The sequence below is a fragment of the Parasteatoda tepidariorum genome, chromosome 7 (genome assembly GCF_043381705.1).
Source record: "Parasteatoda tepidariorum isolate YZ-2023 chromosome 7, CAS_Ptep_4.0, whole genome shotgun sequence".
In the NCBI taxonomy this organism is placed as follows: Eukaryota; Metazoa; Arthropoda; class Arachnida; order Araneae; family Theridiidae; genus Parasteatoda; species Parasteatoda tepidariorum.
The window spans coordinates 50038966-50062877 of NC_092210.1; the positions used below are offsets into that span (position 1 = coordinate 50038966).

The 23912-nt window shown below is 32.0% G+C and overlaps 1 protein-coding gene across 1 annotated transcript; it reads left to right on the forward strand.

Annotated features, from left to right (window-relative positions):
• Positions 1-1437: 1437 nt before the first annotated feature.
• LOC110282961 (Ig-like V-type domain-containing protein FAM187A) lies at positions 1438-19460 on the forward strand. The gene is made up of 7 exons (XM_021147307.3): positions 1438-1517; positions 6180-6408; positions 11431-11595; positions 14094-14252; positions 16915-17099; positions 17320-17472; positions 19165-19460. Exons 1-7 carry the CDS (start codon positions 1438-1440, stop codon positions 19334-19336), a joined length of 1143 nt encoding a protein of 380 aa, XP_021002966.3. The 3' UTR covers positions 19337-19460.
• Positions 19461-23912: the final 4452 nt, after the last annotated feature.

Consider the following 23912-nt stretch of genomic DNA (forward strand, 5'->3'; position numbering starts at 1 on the left):
TTTTTTTCTATTAGTAAACATTTAACCTACCTTGCAAATTTATTTATAAATAATTTCAAAAGATTTACTTTTGACAATGTTAATTTCCTTCACTTAGTTATCATAGTAGTATCATGAAAACTATGAAGCTATTTGTAGTATAAATATTTCTGGTAATTAATCTCACTATCAATTTCGCTGTTTTTTTTTGCTGGTTTGTTGTTGTATTGTTGACGTGAAGTGTTTACATAGTTATCGATCGAACTAATCATAATGGTATTATCGATATCAACTGCAATATCAGCAGTATGTCGGTATTGCAGATAAAGTTCGATAAACAAATTTGTACATTAAAATCCATATTAATAAAAATGTAAAAAAAAATATGCAAGAAAATTTTAGCATATATTTTGAAAAGAGGGGAGGAGTGGGGGAAGGTGGGGAGGGCCCAAAAACGGCTATGCCTCGGGCCTACGAAAGGTATAATACGGCTCTGTGCCTAGGGCCTACGAAAGGTATAATCCGGCTCTGGGATAGTGGCATTTATGTAGATAGTGGCATAGAATTTAGCATTGCGTCATGGTAAATGTTATTCCTACTAAGTGGAAGTAGTTGTGTTTTTTTTTATATTATACCCAATTAAAAAAAAGAATAGACATTTTAGTTCACAACTGAAATCTTTTCCAGATATTTCGTAGAATCAATACCTAAAAGCAAATAAATGAATGTATTTATTATATCTAACAATAAAAAATAGCAATGAACAGTTGGTGAACAAGTTTTAAGGATATTAATAGAGCTGTAATCAAAATCATTAATTTAAATCATGAACTGTAATTTTTACTCACATATGTATTTCTCTGTGGTTGTAGCATCTAATTAATTCAAATGCTGCAACACTTCAAAATGATTTGTAGATTTTTCTTAGAAAACGTTCAGTTTTTCCTAGTCGTTTTCTTTGCGACATTTTCTTCAAAAGAATTCTGGGTTTATAGCCAAGGTGTTGGAGAAATTTTCAAAAGGTAATATTTCACTTATTTTCTAATGTTATCAAATTGATCCAATTTTTATCCAATTTTGAAAATATTTCGATAATTTGTTTATTTTATATAACAATTTTTATAACATTTTTCAGTTTCGGTTACTGGTAAAATAATCTTAACCACCTTCTAAATATTATTAATATAATAGGCATTTACATGCTTGGTATCAATTATCTTTTTAAACTAATAGTAAAGAAAATGCGAATAAGAATTATTTCTTATAGTGCCTGTATACCTTTTCAATAAATTATCATTATAAAAGTTTCGTTTCTCTGTTCAGAATTTTTGCTTCATTTCATAGCACATACTACTTTTTTTTTGAAAACCCAATTTCATAATTTTGTTCAATTGTTTTAGAGTTAAAGAATATCGTCCAATCTCTGTTAGGACTATGGAAACTTACGAAGCATGTAAAATGGTAAAGACTGTCCCTAAAAGTGCGGAAGCTTTGCTTATTTTGGAAGGAAACAAGTTGTCCTTAACTTGTCCATTATGGTAAAAACAAACTGTAATTTTTAAAAAAAAAATCATTACGGTAAAGCAGTTGTTGTATTTTACGTTTTAAAAGTTACTTATTGACAAAATTATAAATCGTAGTTAAATTATAAATCACACAAAGCTACTGAAATGAAACAGGTGCTAGTATTAGCTGGATTTTTTTTTCATAATCATCGTTGAACATCCGATCCAATTTTGGGTTTACTACTACTAATGTTCAACTCCGTAGTCTTGTAATTTTGAACCAATCCAGAAGACAAGGGAACTCCAGGATCAAGCACTGGGAGGAATTTTGCCTTCGTGGAGGACTTTTTTGATGGAACTAACCCTCATTTGCGTTACATAGAGAGAAAAACCACGAATATCCCCTGGGGTCGGTGCGAGCCGGGTGCGGAATCCGCATCGACCAGCAATCGCTGGGATTCGAACTCGGTGCACCCTATTGGGAGGCGAACACTCCATCCTCTGCCCCACCATAGCTTACACCCAAAATATAGGTGATAACCGCAACCAGGATTATACATAGGGGAAGAAGTCTAGATTTGATTGACATAATCTGACCTAGTCCTCCAAGGTCATGTGTGGTTCATGTGTATAAAGGAAAAAAGGCTTAGAGGTATAAAGGGGCACAACAACAGAAGTTCTATAAACGGATTTTCCCCCTTCTCTTCTTTCAACTAACATTAGGACTTGGGAAGGCTATGGAGTGACGAAGAAATGTTTTCTCTATTTTTTATCGTTGGGTTGTTGTGTATTTTTAAACTATTGATAAACAGTAGCTCACTGTTAATTAAGACTTTTCTTTGAGAATACATTTATGCCGTCCATGTTAATTAAATCTGCTAACACATTTTGAAGTAGAAAGAATGAATAAAATGGTGGTTGGCAGGTAGCAGTGCACTCAACTATGCTTGTAGTTGTCCAACAACCGCTTAACTTTGCTTCTTATGCTCTGGCATGCAAATGACACTCTGCTAAATCTGAGTTTGTTGCTCACCCTAGAAGTTGTTTTTCTGGTATAGCATACTACACCGAGCTGTTCCCCGCTTTAGTTACGTATTCCAAGAACTGGACTTCTTCTTTCTATATTCTTTGGCCGCTATCTGGGTTTGCTTATTTCGCCATATGAGAATTTTTTGAACGAATTGAAAATATTTTGCACACAGTTTTAAAATTCGATTAGCCAAAGATAATTCCATGTATAAAAAATGTAATAAATATTTATAATTCTTTATTATTTTATTTAATAACAGTGGAAAATTTTTGAATTGCAAGGTATACAATTTTTTGCATTTTAAAATATGTAATTTTACATGACAAAGCATAAAATTGGTCAAATAATTCCTGAGAAATCAAATTTTTAAAAAATCGCAGATTTAAAATTCGATTTCTCAGGAAATATGCAAATTTCGCTTAAATTTTGTGTTCTGCCATGCAAAATTACGTTCTACAAAATGATGTAAAAAACTGTATACCTTTCAATTTAAATTTTTTTTTCAACTGTTATTGAATAAAATAATAAAAGAAATAATAAAAGAAATAATAAATAATTATTTAAAATTATTTTTTTTCATGGAATTATCTTTGGAAAAACGAGTTTTATTAATGTCTGCTCAAGTTTTCAATTCGTTTAAAAAATTCTCGAGATATGGCGAAATACGCAAAGAGTAAAATTAGCATTTAGGGGTCCAAACTTTGGATCGTTCTCCTGACCAAACTATGAGAACCTTTTTTCCCGGATCTCGGCTATCCCCTATATTTTGGAAGTCAGAAATCCTATTTCGTCGAAAAAAATGTATATTTATTCAGAGAAAGTACGTTTCTGGGTCTGATTTCGTAACTTAAATTATCGTCTGCACTAATTAATTAGCATATTCGAGATCACCCCTGGAACCATTAAATTGGAGTTCTAGAACGTGGAGATCCGATCATTACATCAAAAGTTATTTAAGGTGGTCCTTTTTTCGCGCTTTGTACATAACATAGACATAATAACACAATTAGAAAAGTAAATACATTTTCGTGTTAAAAATTAATTTGAAAGTGAATTAAGATAAGTAATTTATTTCTTCACTTAAATACTTGGTAGTTTTTTATAATTCTAAAACAGAATAGGTATATCCTACAGAAGTAATTGAGCCCTATTACTGTCAGCAAAAATATTATTGCTAATTTGTCAATGTAAATTAAATGTTTTAATAGTTATGATTATTAATGGTTTAATTATTAATCAAATTAATGTTGCTTATTAATGTAGCAAGACTTACTCTAATACTATAAGGAATTAAATAAAATGAAAAACACTCAATTAAGTTTGAAAAAACCCACTTAAATCTGAAAACCTTGGAGAAAAAAAAACCAAAACTCAAAAAACCGGGTATCTTAAAACATTGCTTGCTTTAATTTTTTAAAAGGCAATTTAGACTATTATTTATTATTATTTTACCATTTCCAGCGACTACCTGAATATTTCTTCGAACAGTGAGGAAAAGTTTCTTCCACGGATCATATTTCTCATGTCTGGCTGTCATACCTCAAAGAACTAATTAGTTGCTAATTATTAAAGTAATAAAGCAGGCAATTAATCCAAGCATTCACGGAACCTTCTTTTCTACCTAAGAGTACTTAGGCAACAAATACCACCGCATTTCAAACCACCGGAAATTCTCAAGTGAAAAAAATATAGCAACTTTTAATGAATTGACATGAAAACATTGAAAAAAATTTAATATTTTTAATAGTTTTAACGAATAAATTTATTTTCTAAATTATTTGTTGCTGCGTCACCCCTCGAACCATTAAGATTGAATTCTAGGCCGTGGAAATCCTATTGTAGTATATCTACCAGTACAAAAATATAATTCCAATTCACTAGTATAAAAGACATGTTAACTCGATTCTATGGTGGGGTACCCTTTCATAGATGAAGGTTGACATTGGTGACCCGGACGTGATGTGAACACGCCTACCTTGGCAGAAACGCCTACTACGTGACTGCTACTTGTGACTGCGACATTGTCCTCCTCACTCTGTTGCTTCTCAGTGTCGATCACAGACAACGAACAACGTATACACTGGACTGCTGAAGCCAATACAAGAGCGACCACAGCCGTGAACTTAATACAGCTCTCACGATCAGCACTCAAAAAACTTATACAGGTCTCCCGGCTTCTAACAAGACAGCAATGAATTAACTAGTGATGTCCGTTCATCGAATTCTATCACACATATAATTCTGGTGGGGGAGTACTGTAGTGCATTTACCACTACAAAAATATAATTCCAATTCACTAGTATAAAAGACATGTTAACTCGATTCTATGGTGGGGTACGTTTTCATAGATGAAGGGTGACATTGTCAATATCTTCTCTCCCTACACCTATAATTATATCAAAAGTTAATCAGGGTAGATCTTTTTTTTTTTTTTTTTAGCNTTTTTTTTTTTTTTTTTTTTTTTTTTAGCTCTGTACGTTCATTAACAATAGGGCTTTCAGTATGAATTTTTACTAAGTCGTAATTTTAAATAAAATATTTCTATTACTACTTAGTAGGAATTTTACGTAAATTTCTATACAGACAAATCGGGAACAAATTTTTTCTTCAATGCGTAGTTTATTTACCTAATATAGCGTTCAGGGTATCTCCTGAATGTTTCATCTATTTTGAACGTAAATAATAAAAAGACGAGTCGATCAAAAAATGTGCCCTTTTCAGCATCGTTATTAGAAAGGAACTAAATTTTGTAAAATGCATTGTGTTTGAATAGTTCTAAATTTTGTTACTGGTTCTGGTTGGCACTACCAGCAACCTGTTGCAGGAAAAAGCATAATTAGTATGTTAAAATATTTACTTAGTTTTTCAATCAACAACGCTATCTGGGGCAATAATTATAATATTCATGCACAAAGCATTTTCCTATTGCTTTTTCAATAATAATACAGCAAACTCTTTCTATCTCAATTTATATTTTTATTATTTATGTTCGAAATTGGTCAGTCATCTTAGTGAACAGTCTCCCTGTAGAAAAAAGAAATTGATATGCAAAAGGAATGCATATTGTTCTTTATTCACCGCTCTTGATCTATATTTATAAGTTAGAAACTAACAAAGGGAGCATTCCTACTGCGTGCGATTCGTATATGCGAATCAGACATAAATGTGACTAGCGCATGTGTGAGCAGCTTCGCTTACAAAAAAAAAAAAGAAAGATACATTCACATTGCATGCGAGTGATCTAGAAGTTAATGTTTGAGAAACTATCTTGAAATTTATCGAATAACTAGAGAGGAAGGCAGAATGAAAAATAAAAAACCTGATTTATTGACGGATATTATTCCTCTTTTTTTCATCCGACAAACAATTCGCTGGTTTAAGTTCCATCGTCCCCAGCTATGATTAATTCGATTTTAAAAGCGTTTTCTTTTTTTTATTCGCTTGTGTGCGACTCCTAATGTATAAGATTTTATTAGCTTCACTGTTGACAAGGATTCTGAAAATATATAATTAGGTATGCAATGAACGCCATGTATATGGGGAAATTCGAATTTGCTCAATATTACAATCATTTTTACAACAAAGTAAATAAGTAGAATTTATGTTCAAGGAATTATGATTATGAGCACAAAAACCTTCCGTTTCTTCGTAATATTTTAATGTAGCTTGAAACCGACTGACCACTCGTTGGGAGTGTGGAAAAAAGTTCTTCCCGAAAAGGCTACTTTTGTTCCGGTTCATTTTGATGGTGTAAGATCTCGCTTGCTCTCTGATACAACCATCGAAATCGACAGTGTTTTAAAAGATGATACTGGTATCTATATATGCGTTCATAACATGGAAGTGGTCGCAAAGTATGCTGTAGACGTTGTCCAACGAGAACCACACCGATATGTAAGTTGATGCGCTCAAGTAATCTTTTTTTTTTTTCAACTTTGATGATATTTTATTTATGCATTATTGATTTCTATTACTCAGTGGCACTTCCCTTACAAAACTTTAAGGTGCTGTTGAAGTTGATTTGAGGTTTTTTTAAGTTGACTTCAAAAAAAGAACCTTAAAAAATCAAACTACCAAGATGTATAATCATGATGTATGAAGTTGTTTTCTTCTCATTCAGGTTGCTGTGAGGTAGATGAAAATCTACTTTAGAACAGCAAGCTTAGGCAGGTTGTTTTTGACGTGTACAGGTCATTTTTTCAACACTTCAAGCAAATAATTGAGCTGTGAATCTCGGTATTTCCGAGCTATATATAGCATTTATTTTATGCGGTGAAAACAAAATTAAAATTAGGGTTTATTGATGAGATTATTTTCGGTACAACACATAAGTTAATTTTCTACCTTAAGGCCTGGTTTCTTAGGACAGGACGCCGTCAGCTGGAAATCAGCGCTAACCTCTGATTGGTCCATTTGTGAGTTTGATAGTATACGTCATCCAACGCTCATCTTGAACTACAATTGCCGTCCAACTCAACTGCAGTTGGATTACAACGTGACGTTAACCACAGAAGCAATGGCGGACAACATCCAACAGCACATTNAAAAACCTACAGTTTCCAGAAATCTGTTAACGAAAATTCCGATTTTGTGCATTTGAACTAGTACTAGTGCACATTCTCGTTTTTCTCTCTGTATTTTTACAGGAATTTTGAACTGCTAAAATATTTTATAACTTCATTTTCATAGAAACTTTATATTTTTGGTTAGGATCCAAAATGTTCACAGCAGTGACAATCGATGTAATAGAATAATCTATTCTATACTCATATTTAAATATTTTTGAAGAAATAATATCTCGTACAGCATTGATAAGGCGGTTGTAGGGTTAAACGAAAAATGCTTTTATTTATTTATTTAATAACTCAATGGTATCGATATGTTGTATGGGAACAAAAAGTTTAAAATGATACCAATTATTTTGAAACTATCACCCCTTTTTATTTAAAAGTAATTTTTAAAAAAATAATTAAAATGAACTAATTTTTTTTAAGAAGATGCGTTTTACAGAAAATAATAATTATTCTCAAAAGTTTATTAAATATTTCGTTTCTTCCTCTAATGTAACTTTTTTCATTTGAACTTTAAATGCAAATAAAATGTATGGGCTAACTAAAGCGCAGTTGCTATTTCATTTCTAATTTTTATAATAATAATCGTTTTTATTAGAATAATAATCGTTATACAATAATAACGATTTTATTTATAATAATATCGTTTTTATTTATAATAATATCGTTTTTATTTATAATAATAATCGTTTTTATTAGAATAATAATCGTTATACAATAATAACGATTTTATTTATAATGATATCGTTTTTATTTATAATAATATCGTTTTTATTTATAATAATAATCGTTTTCATTTCTAATTTTTATAATAATAATCGGCAATAAATATCGTTTTTGAATAAGCTACATTTTTTGTAATTTTATTCAAAAATAAGTAAGTTTTATTAATCAGTTAGATAGTTCACTCTTGTCGGTCAGAACTGTATTCTTTATTTCAAAATGATTTAAAAAACACTATTTATAAGTAGATTTTAATGGTTTAAAGAAGTTTAGTTAATTGTGCAAAAATGGTTACAGAAGCTTATTTTAAAGTTAAAACACGCAAAACAAATTTTCTTTGAATATTCCCAAATTATTTTTCTAGTCAAAAGCAGGAAGTAAATTTTAAACAGTCACATTTCTCTCTGGTTTAATACATTCAAAATTCCATCAAAATTAGGTGTTTTCACTGAATTTAAGATAGAATTCTTGTTCATTTTTTTTTTGCATTTCCTTCATTGTTTGTCTTTTTTTAAATGTTGTAGGAAAAAAATTAATTAATTTGCCTGAATATAAATGAACACAATTACAAGGGGGAATAATTGACTTTCAATTTTTTTCTGATGTAATTCAGAATATTCGAGACAATTAACTCGAAATAAGAAAAAACACATATCTCGTATTAAAGTCATTATCAATTTACCGCCGATATAAACTTTAACGTTTGTTTCGTTCTCTCTACTTTTATTAATAAAAAAAATATATATTGGACATCCATTTAATAAAAATGAATGTTTCTTTTTATCTTTTAGGTTAAGAGCGATCGTAGCTTCAGCTCTAAGAGCGGAGTGAACTAGCCCTTCTATTCTCTTTAGCCCTGCCAGATAAGGCGCTAGTTCTAAGAAACCAGGCCTTGAGCTAACAAACCAGTATTTTATTGGTGTCAGCCGGACGTTGACGTCCCGCTGACGCCCAGATAAGGCGCTTGTCCTAAGAAACCAGACCTTTAGGTGTATTTTTACTCCTATCAAAATAACCCAAAAAACATCTCCTTTTTTATATAGCTTCAACTTTTCTTAAGTTCTTTTTCTTGCTCCGACAAATAAGCTTTATTCTATGTTAATTAAACCAATCGATGAAAAACAACAATACTTTTCAATAAAAATAGATAAGTCAATTATAAATTTGTAGTTAAAGTTATAGACGATTACGTTTATGAAAAACATAGTATTTCAACTTCTACAATTTCTGCTGCCGTTAAATCAACGAAAAGACAATTTCGACACAGAAATCTTGACGGAGACTTATTCTTCCTGAAAAAAACTTAAAAGTTTTTATTTTTTTTATTTTAGAATTTTTGATTTAATTCACTTTTAAAATGTCTTGACCTAAATAAATATCCTATTCGACAACCGTTTTTTCGGGATATTCGGGCTTAACCAATTTTATAAGCGACTTAGTTTCGAACTTATATCGTTTTAGAATATTCTAGGATCAAACTCAACTAGCTCTCGCGGCTATAATATTGTGCTCTGGGAATTGAACTTATACCATTGTGTTTTGCGTCCTTTTACGAGGTTGTGCTCACTCTTTGATGTTTTGATCAATTTTGAATGTATGTGGATGATGGCATTGGGCATCGTGAGCATTTTCGCATTTTCGGGATTCCCACTCATTTCATTTGAAAAAAAAGTTTACAGTCTTTTCATTACTTCAAGCAAATCAACCGTCTTGACCACCCCTGATGGCAATGCAGGTCTCCCAACGAACTCCCATGCTATTAACGAGATTGATGCAACCTTGAGACAATAAATACCACTCCATTAAAAGGCATCTTCTTTAAAATAGTTTTCCACCCTGAGATGCTGCTGGAAGGTAACATTGACCTGCAAATGCTATGTCAAGAGCATCCCAGGCATGATCTATGAGATTCAAGTCTGGAGATCTGCTGGTCATTCCATTCTCTGAAATTCTTCAGCTTCAAGGTATTTCTTGCTAGAGACATTAACTAGAGACCTAGACATTAACTAGAGACCTAGACTTACAGCATCTCTGGACAATATTATAAAGGGCTTGGTTTGGTTCACTATTTGAGTTCTCTTAAAAAATATATTTCGCTCTCAGGAAGTATCCTCCTGTTACAAAGAGATACAATGATATGAAATTTCTGTTTTAGCGTACAATTTTGAAGCTGCAAAATGTAAAAATGTAGACTCCAGTAAGAGAAGCGTGATTTAAAGTTTTAGGGAAAGTACTAGAAAGTAATGAATTGAAAGTAAAAATTTCATATTTTGCTTAGACTTTTTATTTCAACCGGGATTAGTCCCGACAGTTAAACAAAGTCTTTCTTAAATACCGCCCTAAATATATACACCCTAAGTAGATGCTTTTATAATACTTATAAATTAATAAAGTTGTTGTTTCTAACGTCACTTGCCAATGCAACCAAGCCTGCCTGGTAAAACCAAGCGATTTTATAGCAGAGGGTGCGTTTCTTGTTTTTCAGTGGCTCCATCTATGGCCAAGATTCGGTCTTTAGCCGCACATACACGTCATATCCCTTTTTACAGGGCGAACCCATTCATACATCCATCCATTCATCCACAGATCGTATTTCTGACCTGAACGAACGAACGTTCAATCTTCAACTCAGTAACCCCACTGTTATGAGTTATTGATTTGTTATGGGAACTTGGAGTACTTTCTAACCCGACAGATTTAAAGCTCATCGATCACTATTTACTGCACGGGATATCTGTTGCCGACGGCAATCGAACTCACAACCTTTTGGACCTGGACCCAACGCCCAACCAACCAGACTATCCCGGCCCGTCAATATAGTATTCAATACATTTTAAAGGTTGCAAATTTATATTTAAGAGAGAGAAAAACAAAAACGCCATTGAAATCTGTTGAACTATTAGTTAGGAAAACGTTATAAGAAACATTAAAACCTTCTTGATTGCCTGATAAGAAACGGAGGTATTTCTAACAATCACCTTTCAACTCCAAACGTAACACAATCGCCTAACAGGTTGTAATGTTTTTATCCACATCTTTCTCTGTAGTGATTGGATAGATTTTGACAGCATTTTTGGTATCTTCCTCGATAAAATATTAATTTGTGACAAGGATTCCTTTTGACAATAATTTTAAGAAATATATATTAAGGAAGCTATTACTCAATACTTCGAGAGTAAAATCAAATCCCTTCAATCTTTTAATATCCCATAATACTGCTTAGTTACGTACGGTAATGCTTTTGAGAGTAGTAGAATATGAAAATGTGGACATCAAAATTTTCAGAAGTACCTAGACAATTTTATTTGTATTCGTTTATGAGATCACTGGCTGCAGTCAGTAAGCGGGTGGGTGACCACTTTGATCAGCCTGCGTAGGGGCCGGGGTGCGCGGTATTGGTTCTCGTTAAACTGTTCTACCCCAAAGTGCTCGACTTCGAGTGCAGGTCGTCGGGCTACCAAAGCAGGGAAGCCATCCCTTCTTCAGAGGATCAAACTTGCGTATGTGCCAGTATTTTTCTTCGGATCATCAGTAAGGACCGCGGTCAACAGCACATTTGTATAACTTTCATCTGACGTTAAAATCCGAATTGAATCTTTAAAGTTCTTTTTTGTTGGCTTAGGTTGTAATGGGAGGGAAAAAGAAGAAGAAGAGTGCAGCGCCATCTGATGATGTTGCATTAAAAGGGTTGAATCTAATTCTTGGCGTTTCCTGGTCTGAATGGAGTCAATGTAATCGATGCAGTGGTGTGGGCCGTCGTCGAAGAGTTGGTATATGTACAATTAGGGTATGAAACTTCTCTTGCTATTAAAAAGGGTAAATGTTTATTTTTAAATAGTATTTCAGTCTGTAGCACCAAATAGGACCTGGAAAATTAATAATTATAGGAAGTTTTAAATTTATTAATTATGAGGATACTAGAATTTTATTGAATATTATCAATGATTTGTTTTAACAAAACTGAATTATGCCCGAGATAAAATTGCTTTTAGTCTCATCCCGTTTATCATGGAATAATTCACTTGAAATATATATATTTTTTCCATTTAAAGATTCCATACTTCCTGTGGCTGTCGAATGAATGGCTTTAGTTTTGCTATTAGGAAATATATTTCATTTTCTAACCTAACCTTCCTTGTTCCTGGAAAGCTTTCTGTTCCAGAAATAAATTTCAGACAACTTCGGTCGTTCGATTCTAATCTGTATTTAGACTTCTGTTTATTTATTTTTATAAAGAGATTCAAAATTGTTGCTCTTCATTTAACATCACGGAAACATCATTTACCACGCAAGGCCGTAAGCAATTTTCCTCATATGTTCTTGCACTGCAAAAATTGTTCGTTCTGACCCTTAATTGTCATATCAGTCTTACACATTAACAGTTTTGTAATGAAATGTCCGAGCAATTCATTCTTTATTTCTGTAAAAAATAGGACATTAAAGCGTTACAGTAGGATTTAAGCCAGGAGCTTCCTTTATTTCGGAGTAAATAATAATAATAAAAATAAGTTAGCGTTATTTCATAATGAGCGCCGACATCAATGTCTCAGTGTATTGCGTCCCCTACACCAGGGCTTGCAGCTAGATTTTTGAAAATCTATGTGCTGAAATCGTGCAGAGGAAATATGTTCAGACGCTTCAGTAATTTTGTTTCAAAATAACTAAACTAAACATTCGGTTCACGAAAAAATATAAGTGAAGGAAACAGGAGTTGGGAAAAGGTTTTTGTTCATTACACAATTTTCATTAAAGTCTAACCAGCTAATAATCTAACCAAATGGTAAAAAAAAATGCCAGGTAATTCTGATGCAATTTATCAATAAAACTTTTCATCGCCTGAGTATCTGCGGCAAGGCAACTTTTTAATTAATAGTGACAGAAGGCAAACCATCAATTCAGTCATATTCACAGTACCAATCACCAATTTAAATCTTTAATAGAGCAGCAAGAAATTTCAAGTCCACCATTAAGATTAAAATTTCGTTAAGAATTCAGTGTGTAATTCAATAAAGTTCTGAGTCTTGGGCAGCAATTTTACCAGCTGGTGACCAAAGAGCTGCGTTCAGCATTGTTTTACAAAGGTCAATGTGTTATATATCTGTGGCAAGGAAACTTTTTAACTAACAGCGACAGAGGACAAACCATATGAATATGACTATAACATATGGTTTGTCCTCTGTCACTGTTTATTAAAAAGCTACCTTGCCACAGATTACAGGCGGAGGCTCTTAATTGTTTCGTTTTTTGCTTTAACATTTGCCTCAATTTTCGTAGTACATCCGGTTCTATTACGTTCTTCTGAAAGGAAAAAACCTCCAGTCCCTATCCAGGTAGGGAAAGCAGTTTTCTTTGATATTCAACAAGAATGAGTCAAATGTTTATGTTTTGTCCATAAGTTTGGCTACTAGTTAGCTATGTTGCTACAGCAACAAAATGGGAGAAGGGGATAATTACGCATTGTCCATAATATTTAGTGCGATCTGAATATACACCGAAGAGCCATTACATTATGACCACCCTGCTAATAACATGTAGGACCACCTTTAGCCCTCAAAACTGCTAGCACCCGTCGTGGCATTGATTCCACAAGGTGCTGATAGGCAGTCTGAGGTATCTGGTACCAAGCGTTCACCAACTGGTACTGCAATTCCCTCACATTACGAGGGGGTAGCATGACAGCACGAATTTGATTTTCCAAGTAGGACCACAAATGCTCCATTGGATTAAGGTCAGGTGAATTTGGGGGCCTAGACATGACTTGAAAGTCACTGGAATGTTCCTCGAACCAATCCATGACGATTCGACCCTTATGACATGGTGCATTATCCTGTTGGTAAACACCATCCCCCGCATGAAAAACTTTTGCCCTGAATGGGTGAACCTGGTCTGCAACTATGTTCAAGTAGCTTACAGACGTCAGGGATTGTTATGAGGATTATGGGTCCTAATGTGCCCCATGAAAACCTGGGCGAGCCCATTGTTATAGATGGAGGGTGGTCATAGTGTAATGGCTCTTCGGTGTATATGTTCTTAAGATAACTATATAGACTGTCATGTATTAACTAAAGAACTCCCATCGCCAGTTGTTAGGAGCACTATCAGTGACTATGGTTCCGAAGACTCATATGAAGGTATCAAAAATTTATCTTTAAAACACATTTTTTCTTGTTTCCATAGCAACATAGCTTTGTGGCGGAAGGAGTTCCTTAATTAGGCAAACAGTATTTCATCAACTTTAAGTGATATATCAATTACCATTTATTCATGATATTGTTAATTTGGCAGAAACAAAATATGATGCTTCCTTCGAAGCCGGTGGATACGCAAATATTGAACGAGTACAAGAAGGGCATTCCTTGTCGATCACATCTTCTTCCTGAACCAATAAGAAATCTGCCAGCAGTTATCGACAAGAAGAGTGAATTTGTTGTAGGCTTTTGCAAAGTAAGTTGAAAATTGTTACTTACTAATATATAAAATATCTGCATATTTTATTCTGGTAGCAGCACCAATATTAAACATTTTTCTAATAGTATGGATTAAAATTATAAATTAATAATTAAATTTACAAATTAAAATTATGAACTATTTACTTCTGTTTAACTTGACTACAAAAGAGGAAATAAATGATAACGAACAATTGAGTATAGTTAATAGCAATTAAAATATTCTGGCAATTTAACTATTTGTATTACAAGACTTAATTCATCACGAACACTCAATCAAAATGATATTTCTCTATTTATTTCCTTTTTGTTATAAGGTTTCATAAACAGAGTGTTTTGTAGTCACCGCTCTGAATATGTATCTTTAGAATTTTTGTGAAAAAAGTCAAAGAAGTAATATAAAGGTTGCAAATCTATATATATATGAAAAAAACACGCACAAAAAAGTGCAATGTGAGTGAGATGAAAATGTGCAAGATGCAGTGAGAAAAAACATCAAAACCAGTTTGATAAACGTATGAAACAGAGTGGAATTAAAAGGCAATTATAAAAACAGCTCCAATCTCTTCTCTCACCAGGGATTTCACATAGTCCGATAAAATTTTTCGATTTTTATCTCGCAAAAATCTTTTTTTTTTCAAAAATATTCTAAAACACATATAAAAACATGGAATGCGATTATTAAGAAACTCTATTTAACAATCGGGAGAAATTCTAAATTGATAAAAAGGACTACTACACAAAATATGAAAAGATGATCTGAATACGGTGACCATTTTCCGTTATTTTTATGACACGTGTCTTCTTTCACTGTTGATGTTAGTTCCTTCTTACGGATGAATAAATCAAATTATTATAATAAGTCCTACATAGCAGTGAATTGATGTTTAAAAATCGTAGTGGTAGTAACGCCACGGTACACCCCCATCAGAAATTTATCAGGGATAGAAATCGATGAACGGATACCACTAGTTGCTATACTTGTGAAAGACCGGGAGAGCTGGATTAAGGTCACCGGGTTTTTGAGTGCTGAATGTGAGAGGTGCATTAACTTCACGGTCGTAGTCGCTCCTGTGTTGTCTTTAGCAGTCGAGTGTATGCAGTCTGAACAGCAACAGCGCGAGAAGGTGGTTAATGTCGCAGTGACAAGTCAACTGTTCAATGTGAACCATCCATCGAAGTGGGCGTTTCTGTCAAAATAGGCGTGATCATATCACGTCCGCAAGTCAACAATGTGGGGAGAGTAAATATCGACATCGCCAACTTTCTTCTATCAAAAGGTACCTCATGATTGAATCAAGTTAGTGAATTGATGTTGACCAGTGAATTGATGTTTAATAATTGTAATGGTAATAACGCCATAAATGTAATGTTAAACAGAAATTTGATGTTTAAAAAAATGTAATGTGTATAAAAATTACATGAAGCTTTTAGATTATAACTTTCAATAGCTGTATGTAAAAGAAGTTTCTTAGTACGCATATTTTATTTATACCGATTTAGATTTATTAAGATAAGAAAATTTTCAAAATGTGTGGAAATTTTTAGCTTGTGTTTAAAAATAACGCAGAAAGACTCCTTCTCCTAAGAAAAAAATAAAATGATTAATATTTCGAGACGTAAATTAATTAATTTTATGAAAATTATGTAACATCAAACTGACAAATTGGGTGTTAGCCTTTACAAATTTTTGAGAGTGTTGAGTTTGAATGAAAACAACTTTGATTTTAATTCAGAGATTAGTTTGCATTAATTATGTAATAATTTCGCAATCCCAGCAATTTCGCAATTAATTATGTAATAATTTCATTTTAGTTAGAAATTAATCACTTTGGTATAATATTGATTTTAAATAATATTGCATATTAACATATTTTATCAAAATATCGGTAAAAAAAATCAGATTCTCGATCGGTAAAGGTAAAAATAAAACCTAGTTTAAAGTATAAGAAAATCAGTTTTTTACGAAAAATTCCGAATAAAGTTTACTTTAAAGTAGGATTGGGACGATAAATTCTACTTGTAAAGGTCAAGAAACAACTAAAATTTGGATTGTCGTCAAGCACGACAAAGCTCCAGAATAAAGTACATTAGTTCAGGTATGTGAGCAGAATTTCGACTGACGATGAAGTCTGTTTGTCAATAAAAGGACGATCAACTCTGCCTTTAGCAGTCAGTACTTGAACAAACTTGTATTTTTACGAGACTGGGTAGTAGTTGTTCATTTACGTTGCACTAGAGCTGCACGATGGGCTGGGAAACATCCCTGATCCGAAGACATGCCATCACAATTTTGATCCTCTGCAGTGGGGATGGCACCCCCTCTTCGGTAGCCCGTCGACCTGCATGCGAAGTCGAGCACTTTACGGTAGAACAGTATAACGAGGACCCACACCGCTCACCCTCGGTCCCTACGCAGACCGATCCAAGTGGTCACCCACCCACACACTGACCGCAGCCAATGATGCTTGACTTCGGTGATCTGCTGGGAACCGTGTCTGAACGATCAGTCCACTGCGGGACTTTACGAGACTGGGAACTCCATTGGAGATATACATCCGAATGAAGATAGCTAGTTTGAAAGTGCGTTTGCACACACGAAAGAAAGTTAATGAAAGCTTCGTAATTTACTGTGATAAATTCCTTTAACTGTGTCCTAGATTCCTTGTGCATCATTCGGTGGTATAATATCTGTAACGGATCAAACTGGTGCTGTGATTGATACTGTGGATAATAGTAAAGGGGTCTATTCCTTGCACCAACCTCTACCGCCCCTACCAGCACTCGTCAGTAGGAGAACTTTACACGAAGAGGTTGGTAAAAGCATCATGATGACTTGTCCTGGGTAAGTACTAGCTCTATCGCCATTTTCTGGAAACATTTAAGAGTTTTCTTTCATTATTAAACTGAATTTGATAAACATGTGTTAAATAACTATAGAATTGAAAATCAAAATGATGGAAAGATTCTTACAGACACTTGGCTATTTAGAGAAGTGACGACAACGTATGTTTTTTAAAGAAAAAAAACTTTTTATGACTCTGAAAAATTTTCATTCTTTTTAGAAACAACCAAGGGAGATTTCTCATTTGGCGAAATGACTCGTTCGTGATAAATCCATCTAAAGTCCACGTGTTAACCAAAGGCAGAGTTAAAATAGATTTCGCTAACAATTTGCACATTCGAAAACTGCGATTTTCCGATACATCTATATACAGGTAAAAATAAAACTTTTCTTTTTTTTATCCCAATCTCCTACATAGTAATATGGGTGGTGTTTTCTACACCAGGGAACGCTGCAAGCTCTATACCGCCTATACTTCCGGGTTACTGTTTCCGGTGTATTTTAAAGCCATTTGGCTCACAACATGATCATTGTGTTTTGAGATTCTGACGTGGTATTTGATTACTTATTACTTGTGCTTGCAATGCTAACAATGTATTTACAATGCTAAAGGTGCTAACACTTACTTGCAACAAGAACAAACAGTAATAAGCAAATGGAATGAGGTCAAATCAGGACTGCCAAAAAAGCGAGTTATTCAAAATCTAGCAACCATGTCACCTTTTTTAACATTATATCTATAAATAACTAAAACAAATTTTCACTACAAGCTCACCAGAATTACTTAATAACATTAATATCTTATGGAATACGGCAGATTTGAGCTCAGAAATTATCTAATTTACTTCTTTTAACAAAACAAAATTATCCGTTTGAAAATATCGCCTCGCGGAATAAGCTGTAGTAAGCAGTTACAAACTTTCGAACCGGAACTAGAGCAGGTATTGAGCTCGAGACTGTTTACATTTATATTGAAAACACCATCCTCACAGTGGTTCGTAACCACCGCCTCTAAGATCCTTCTCCAAAATGAAGTATAAAAAATTATGGATATCATAAATTATAATTTGCGACTTCTACATATGCTATCGATATCTGAAAAATCACTAGTGAAGTATTTTTCTCACTTAAATATCAATTTGTGATTTCTAATGAGCATGTTTTTTTTACTTAATTTTAAACTGGGATACTGAAAATACATAATAAGGATAGTGATTACGGAACACCCTATGTATTACAAAGACTATTTCAAATATAATATATAAAATCGGTAAAGAAATTTAATGGAGATTACTTAAGAAATTTACATTAAAAGTCACAGAATATACATTATTAGAGCCAGGAAAAGAAAGAAAAAAAAAAACATTATCAAAAGTTAACGAATCACTACTGAGGGAGGAAAGAGTAAAAACATTCAAACCTGCTTGATCTCCCGAACAGAGCGGGACTGAATGACGATAATTTAGAAATCGGAAGAACGTGGATTGAGTTATGTGATTCTTAAATCATGTAAATTCAAATCGGGCTCCAGAACTAAGGGCTTCAATACCCCAAATCCATAACTTCTTAGCATTTGTCACTAAAAATCATATCTTCCCGAGACAAATTTCAATCCATTACTTTCCAGGTGTACGGATACCCTGTAAATACAAGCACTTTCGGGTTTCATCAGATAATTATATCAGTTTCAATAATTTTGATCTCACTTTATTCGATAGCGATTCATCAGGTTTACGAAAGCTTTCATTGGTCAACGGTCAACCCGAGTATGTATGAATGAGCTCGACATAGGTTTTTAAAATACTTTTTAAACATATATTAATACAACTGAAATACATATTTAAAGTAAGAATTTTTAATGGATATATTACGAGGAATAAATTAGTAATCACTCTGTGAGAAATCTTTAATCTTACACAATCGTTAGAAACTGTAACTTCACAAGACTGGAATAAAAATAATTGTTCAAATCATTTCCATAGTATCATTATAACTTATTGCCTTATTTTTCTAATGTATCATTCCATTTTTCTTGATTTGTATTCTATTTTTTCCTTAATCCCAGCTGCTGGAATGATAAGACTTTAGTTGGAACCATAAGACTCCAAGTTATTGAAAAAACTAGTGAAACGAGATTCAGTGCTTATGTTTTAAACCTAGGAATATTTTTCACATTTATAATAATTTCAACGGTAACGTTCACTGTTTGTAGAAATGTAAGACTTGATAAAGAATAAATAAAAATTACTTTAGGAAGCTAAAGACAAAAAGATTATTTTGCTTTCAAGTTCCAAAATTCAGTGATTTATGAAATAGTTTATGTCTTATCACATAGAGCAGAACTAGGATTTTCAGAAATGCGTCATGTTTTAATTTATTCTTCCCTAAAACTTTCTCTTTTTGAACTATTATTAGAGTACATTATTTTTTTCTCATCTTCAAAAATTTTTATGCAGTTTGTAATGTATAGATTTCTTTATTGAATTTTCGATCTCAGTGAAAAATGAAAGCAATTTTTAGAAAGCCTTTTTTTCTTAAAACATATTCGTCCAGTTTATGTGACCATAATTTAGCTAATAGAAATTTAAGTATTTATGGTACGAGATAGAGCTAAAACAAAACTCTTAAGTACTACAAGCAAAATGTTGCAAATTACCATGGGTAATGATACAAAACGTACCCTATTTCATTAACCCTTGTATTTGCAAACTTAATAAATTACCTAATAGTTTGCCCCGCAATTTAAATTTAAGATATTAAAGGCTAAGTTATGTACCTTTTTTAATTGCTATTTGTGAGAGAGTATGGTAAGACTAGGGACCTCAATTGTGTGAAAATTAGTTCTTTTCTAGCAGATAAAACTCTCAGGGGTGATTGTGAGAGAAGGAAAATTTCATGCTCAAAAAATCGATATAAATTTGTATATCATACATGTTTCGTATTTAACACATTTTTTTTTTAAATACGATTTATAATTAAATTACCTACCAATGATGAATATCACACATTTATCGCTAAGTTGATTATTAAAATTGCGTGAATAGGAATTTGATACTGGATTTTTAAATTGCATGAATATGAATCGCGATGTACGATTTTGAAACCACGTGAATACAAATCGCAACGTGGAACTTTTAAGTTAGGTAAGTACGAAAATCGTCGCTTGACATTCAAACCGCGTGTATAGGAAATGCGATACTAGCGGATTCCGGAGCAGTTTCAAATATTCAAAATGGCGAAAATCCGCCAAACCAAATAAATCAATTAGATTTCTGCCCATTGGCAGAAGAATCACGTATTTTAGATGTAGTAATTCCGTAAAAATTTTGTCGGATTATAAGTTCTTCAATAGCAAAAGTTCGAGAACCAATGATCTTGAGAAATGTGAAAAAACCGCGATATTCCAGGAAAAATCATATACCTGGCATTTAAAATGTTCTCTCGTTTTTAAAGCTATCCTTTATATTGGCCTAGGGTTATAAAAATTATCTTTAGTCCAGCTTATTATAGTTATTCAAGATACATACTCTAACAAACAATAAGAATTTCATCCAGTAACTGCTTTGTTTGATTTCAAAAACTTCTGCTCTTGGAATAAGACCAAGTACTCCTTTGATGTGTGGCGATGGTTGGCCCACAAAAGCTGCAGTGCAAAAGAGGAAGAAGATAACTACCTCTAAGGCTGAACAAAAGATTTATGGACCCCCTTCTTCAAAGCACAAAAAGTCTAATTTTCATATTTTGTAGAATTTTTGAAGACCCTTCATACAAAATTGTAGTTTTTGAATAAATCCTCAGCGATTTTCTTTAAAAAAAAGAAAACTAATAAGCACAATAATTTTCGTATGGAATTTGGTTGCGCCCTTCTCTAACCACAGACTTAACTACATCACATGTAAATAACATGCACAATTTTCCTTAAATTATCATATAAAATAGAAAGGTCTGCTAGTTTTACACTGAAATACTAGCATTTTCAAATTTCCCATTAATAAGTTTAAATGAATGCCTGGTTTTACTCCACTAGCGGGAGTTAAGACTGAGACTTCTTCTAGGAAAATTAATTTATAAAAAAAAGAAATACATCAATGATTTTTCAGGAATGATAAATTGTACACAACTAGACAATTAATACCTTCATTAAATCAGACAGTTTCTTTTCTAAATTGAACAATTTAGCTCAAACAGGTCTTAGAATCTTAGCCACCTTGTATTACCTTTATTTCTCAGTGGCATTAACCGAAAATTTATAAACAATTTTGATCTCTCTTTCTAAATCAACTCTAACAATTTTCGAGCTCCTTATCATCTAAGGTGCTCTAATGATCTTTGGATTTTGCATTAAAACGGAAAGACTACTTTGTTAAAGATGCATGTTACTATTGTCAAACGTTGTGCTGTTTCATAACTTAACAGCTGGGGAATAAAGATTTAAGTGACATTTCAGGAACTTAGCTTTGATTTGTTACAAAGCAAGAAAAAATATTTTGACTTGCTTCTATTTCTTGTATGCAGCTTCTAAAAGGCAAAATCTAAAATACCCTAATATGCATTTAAATTGTTCACATCAAGTTGTCCACACTATAGGTATTTTAATTTGATCTTCAAAGAGCTTTTTAAGCTTAGTCAACGACTGTTCATTTCCAAATGCACTTGATACCTTCTTTCACTCATTGATCGCTTTAATATTAAAAAAGAACAAACATATTTACAAGAAAACCATTTTATTAAAAAAAATATTAAAAAATCACTACTTCATATTTATTAAGGCAGTTATTCATAAGGCACGTGAATTTTTATCATAACTGGCACCTAATATAAGTAATGAACACATACTGGCAAACATAAATGAAATAAATATTAAAGAGAACAGTAAAATGGACAAATAATAAAGAAAAAAAAAACTACACAACGAAATACATATAAGCTTTACACAAAATGGAATTTTAAAATAACCTTCAATAGCCTTTATCCAGATAAAAACAGTCATGTAAGAATAAGAAATATAAAATAATATTCATTTATAAACAATTTTAAAAGCTTCTGTATCAGTGCAGAATCATAACCGTGCAAAAGATTTAAACATTAAAAAAAAGAAATAATTCAAATAAAATATAAGTTAACACTGCATTTAAGATATAAATTTTATGCAAGAAAAATAAAGGGATTTATTATAATACACATCTTGATGCAGAAGTAAAAACCTCCTGATAGAAGAAATTAATGCAAGTTTTTATAGTAATACCTAAATAAATCGCACACATTAAAAATTCCCTTAAGAATATAGTTTCATCTATGGGAGAATTTAGTGAAATTTTACTATTTATTTATTATTCACATAGTTTAGTTAGCTAACTGTTGAAAGAGTACACTTATCACAGATTACTTTATTAAAAATAGTTAACATTTAATACAGAAATTGAATTAATCAAACAAATACAATATTTCAAATATACAAAGACCTGAAAACTTTCTAATATGCAAGGTATTTGTTACAGTATTTTTATAATCAACCAATAAAAACATAAATGATTATAAGTACTTACATATATATATATCGATAAATTTCGTTTTTTGAAGAAAAGAAAAAAAAGTAAAGATGAGGTTGAAAAAAGGAATGTTGGATGTTGAGGTAAATATTTAAAGAGGGAAATGAAGTGAGAATATTTTTCACATTTCATCTTTCCCTAAACTATCATTTGATCCTTTTAAAAATTTACCAAAAGAACTTACACTCAAGTATATTTAGGTACATTTTAAGTTTAATACAAATACAATAATACAGATTCTAAAAATAAGATTGGAAATTTTTTATAATGATTATAGCTAGAATTTGAAATTTGCTTACCCATCCTATGTTTTATTCACACAATTATTTTAATTTCAATATCTAATTAAGTATACAACGATAATCATTAATAAAATCATTGTCATTAACTCAGCTGCTTTTTAATCAAATTCTCAAAAAAAAAAAAAAAAAAACCAGTTTTAGTCTTTTAAATAAATTTTTAGATACCATTTGTTCTATAAACATCAGTTCATTGCTAACCAAGTTACAATATTTTTCACTTAAAAATTAAAGGGAGTGGCCTTTTTATCAGTATAATTAAACTTTCAATGGTCATTGCTTTATATTATAATATTTATCACTTTAAAGGTAAAGGGAGTGGCCTTTTTATCAGTATAATATAAAATGTCAATGGTCATTGCTTTATATTACAATATTTATCACTTTAAAGGTAAAGGGAGTGGCCTTTTTATCAGTATAATAAAAATTTCAATGGTCATTGCTTAATATTAATATTTTTCACTTTAAAGGTAAAGGTTTTCCCCCCCTCAGCTCTCCCCAAACATACTTTATACAAGCCTATTTAAAAAACTTCGTTTTGATATTTGTATCATTTCACCAGAAGTATTGAATCAAAACCTTATGTGGAACATAAGTTTTTTTTCTTCTTGTTTTTATACACATTTTAACAGTTTATTTTAAATTTTTAAAAACAATATCTATTTACTTATAAAATGAACATTTCGGTCGAAATATTTTTTTTAAATTGTTTAAAATTCAGAAAACTTTAGAAAATTAATAATACAATAAATTTGCAGAAAAACTACAAAGTTAGCTTCTTTTACATGAACTAGAATAAAACATTTTTCTTAAAAAATAGAGTCTCATAATCAGCGCACAATACCCCTGCAATCTTTAATTATAAAATAATTTAATCATCAATTTAAAAAAAATAAATACTGAATAATAGAGCTAAAAGTTTTTAAATTTGAATTATTTCCGAATTGAATTAGATATATTATTTG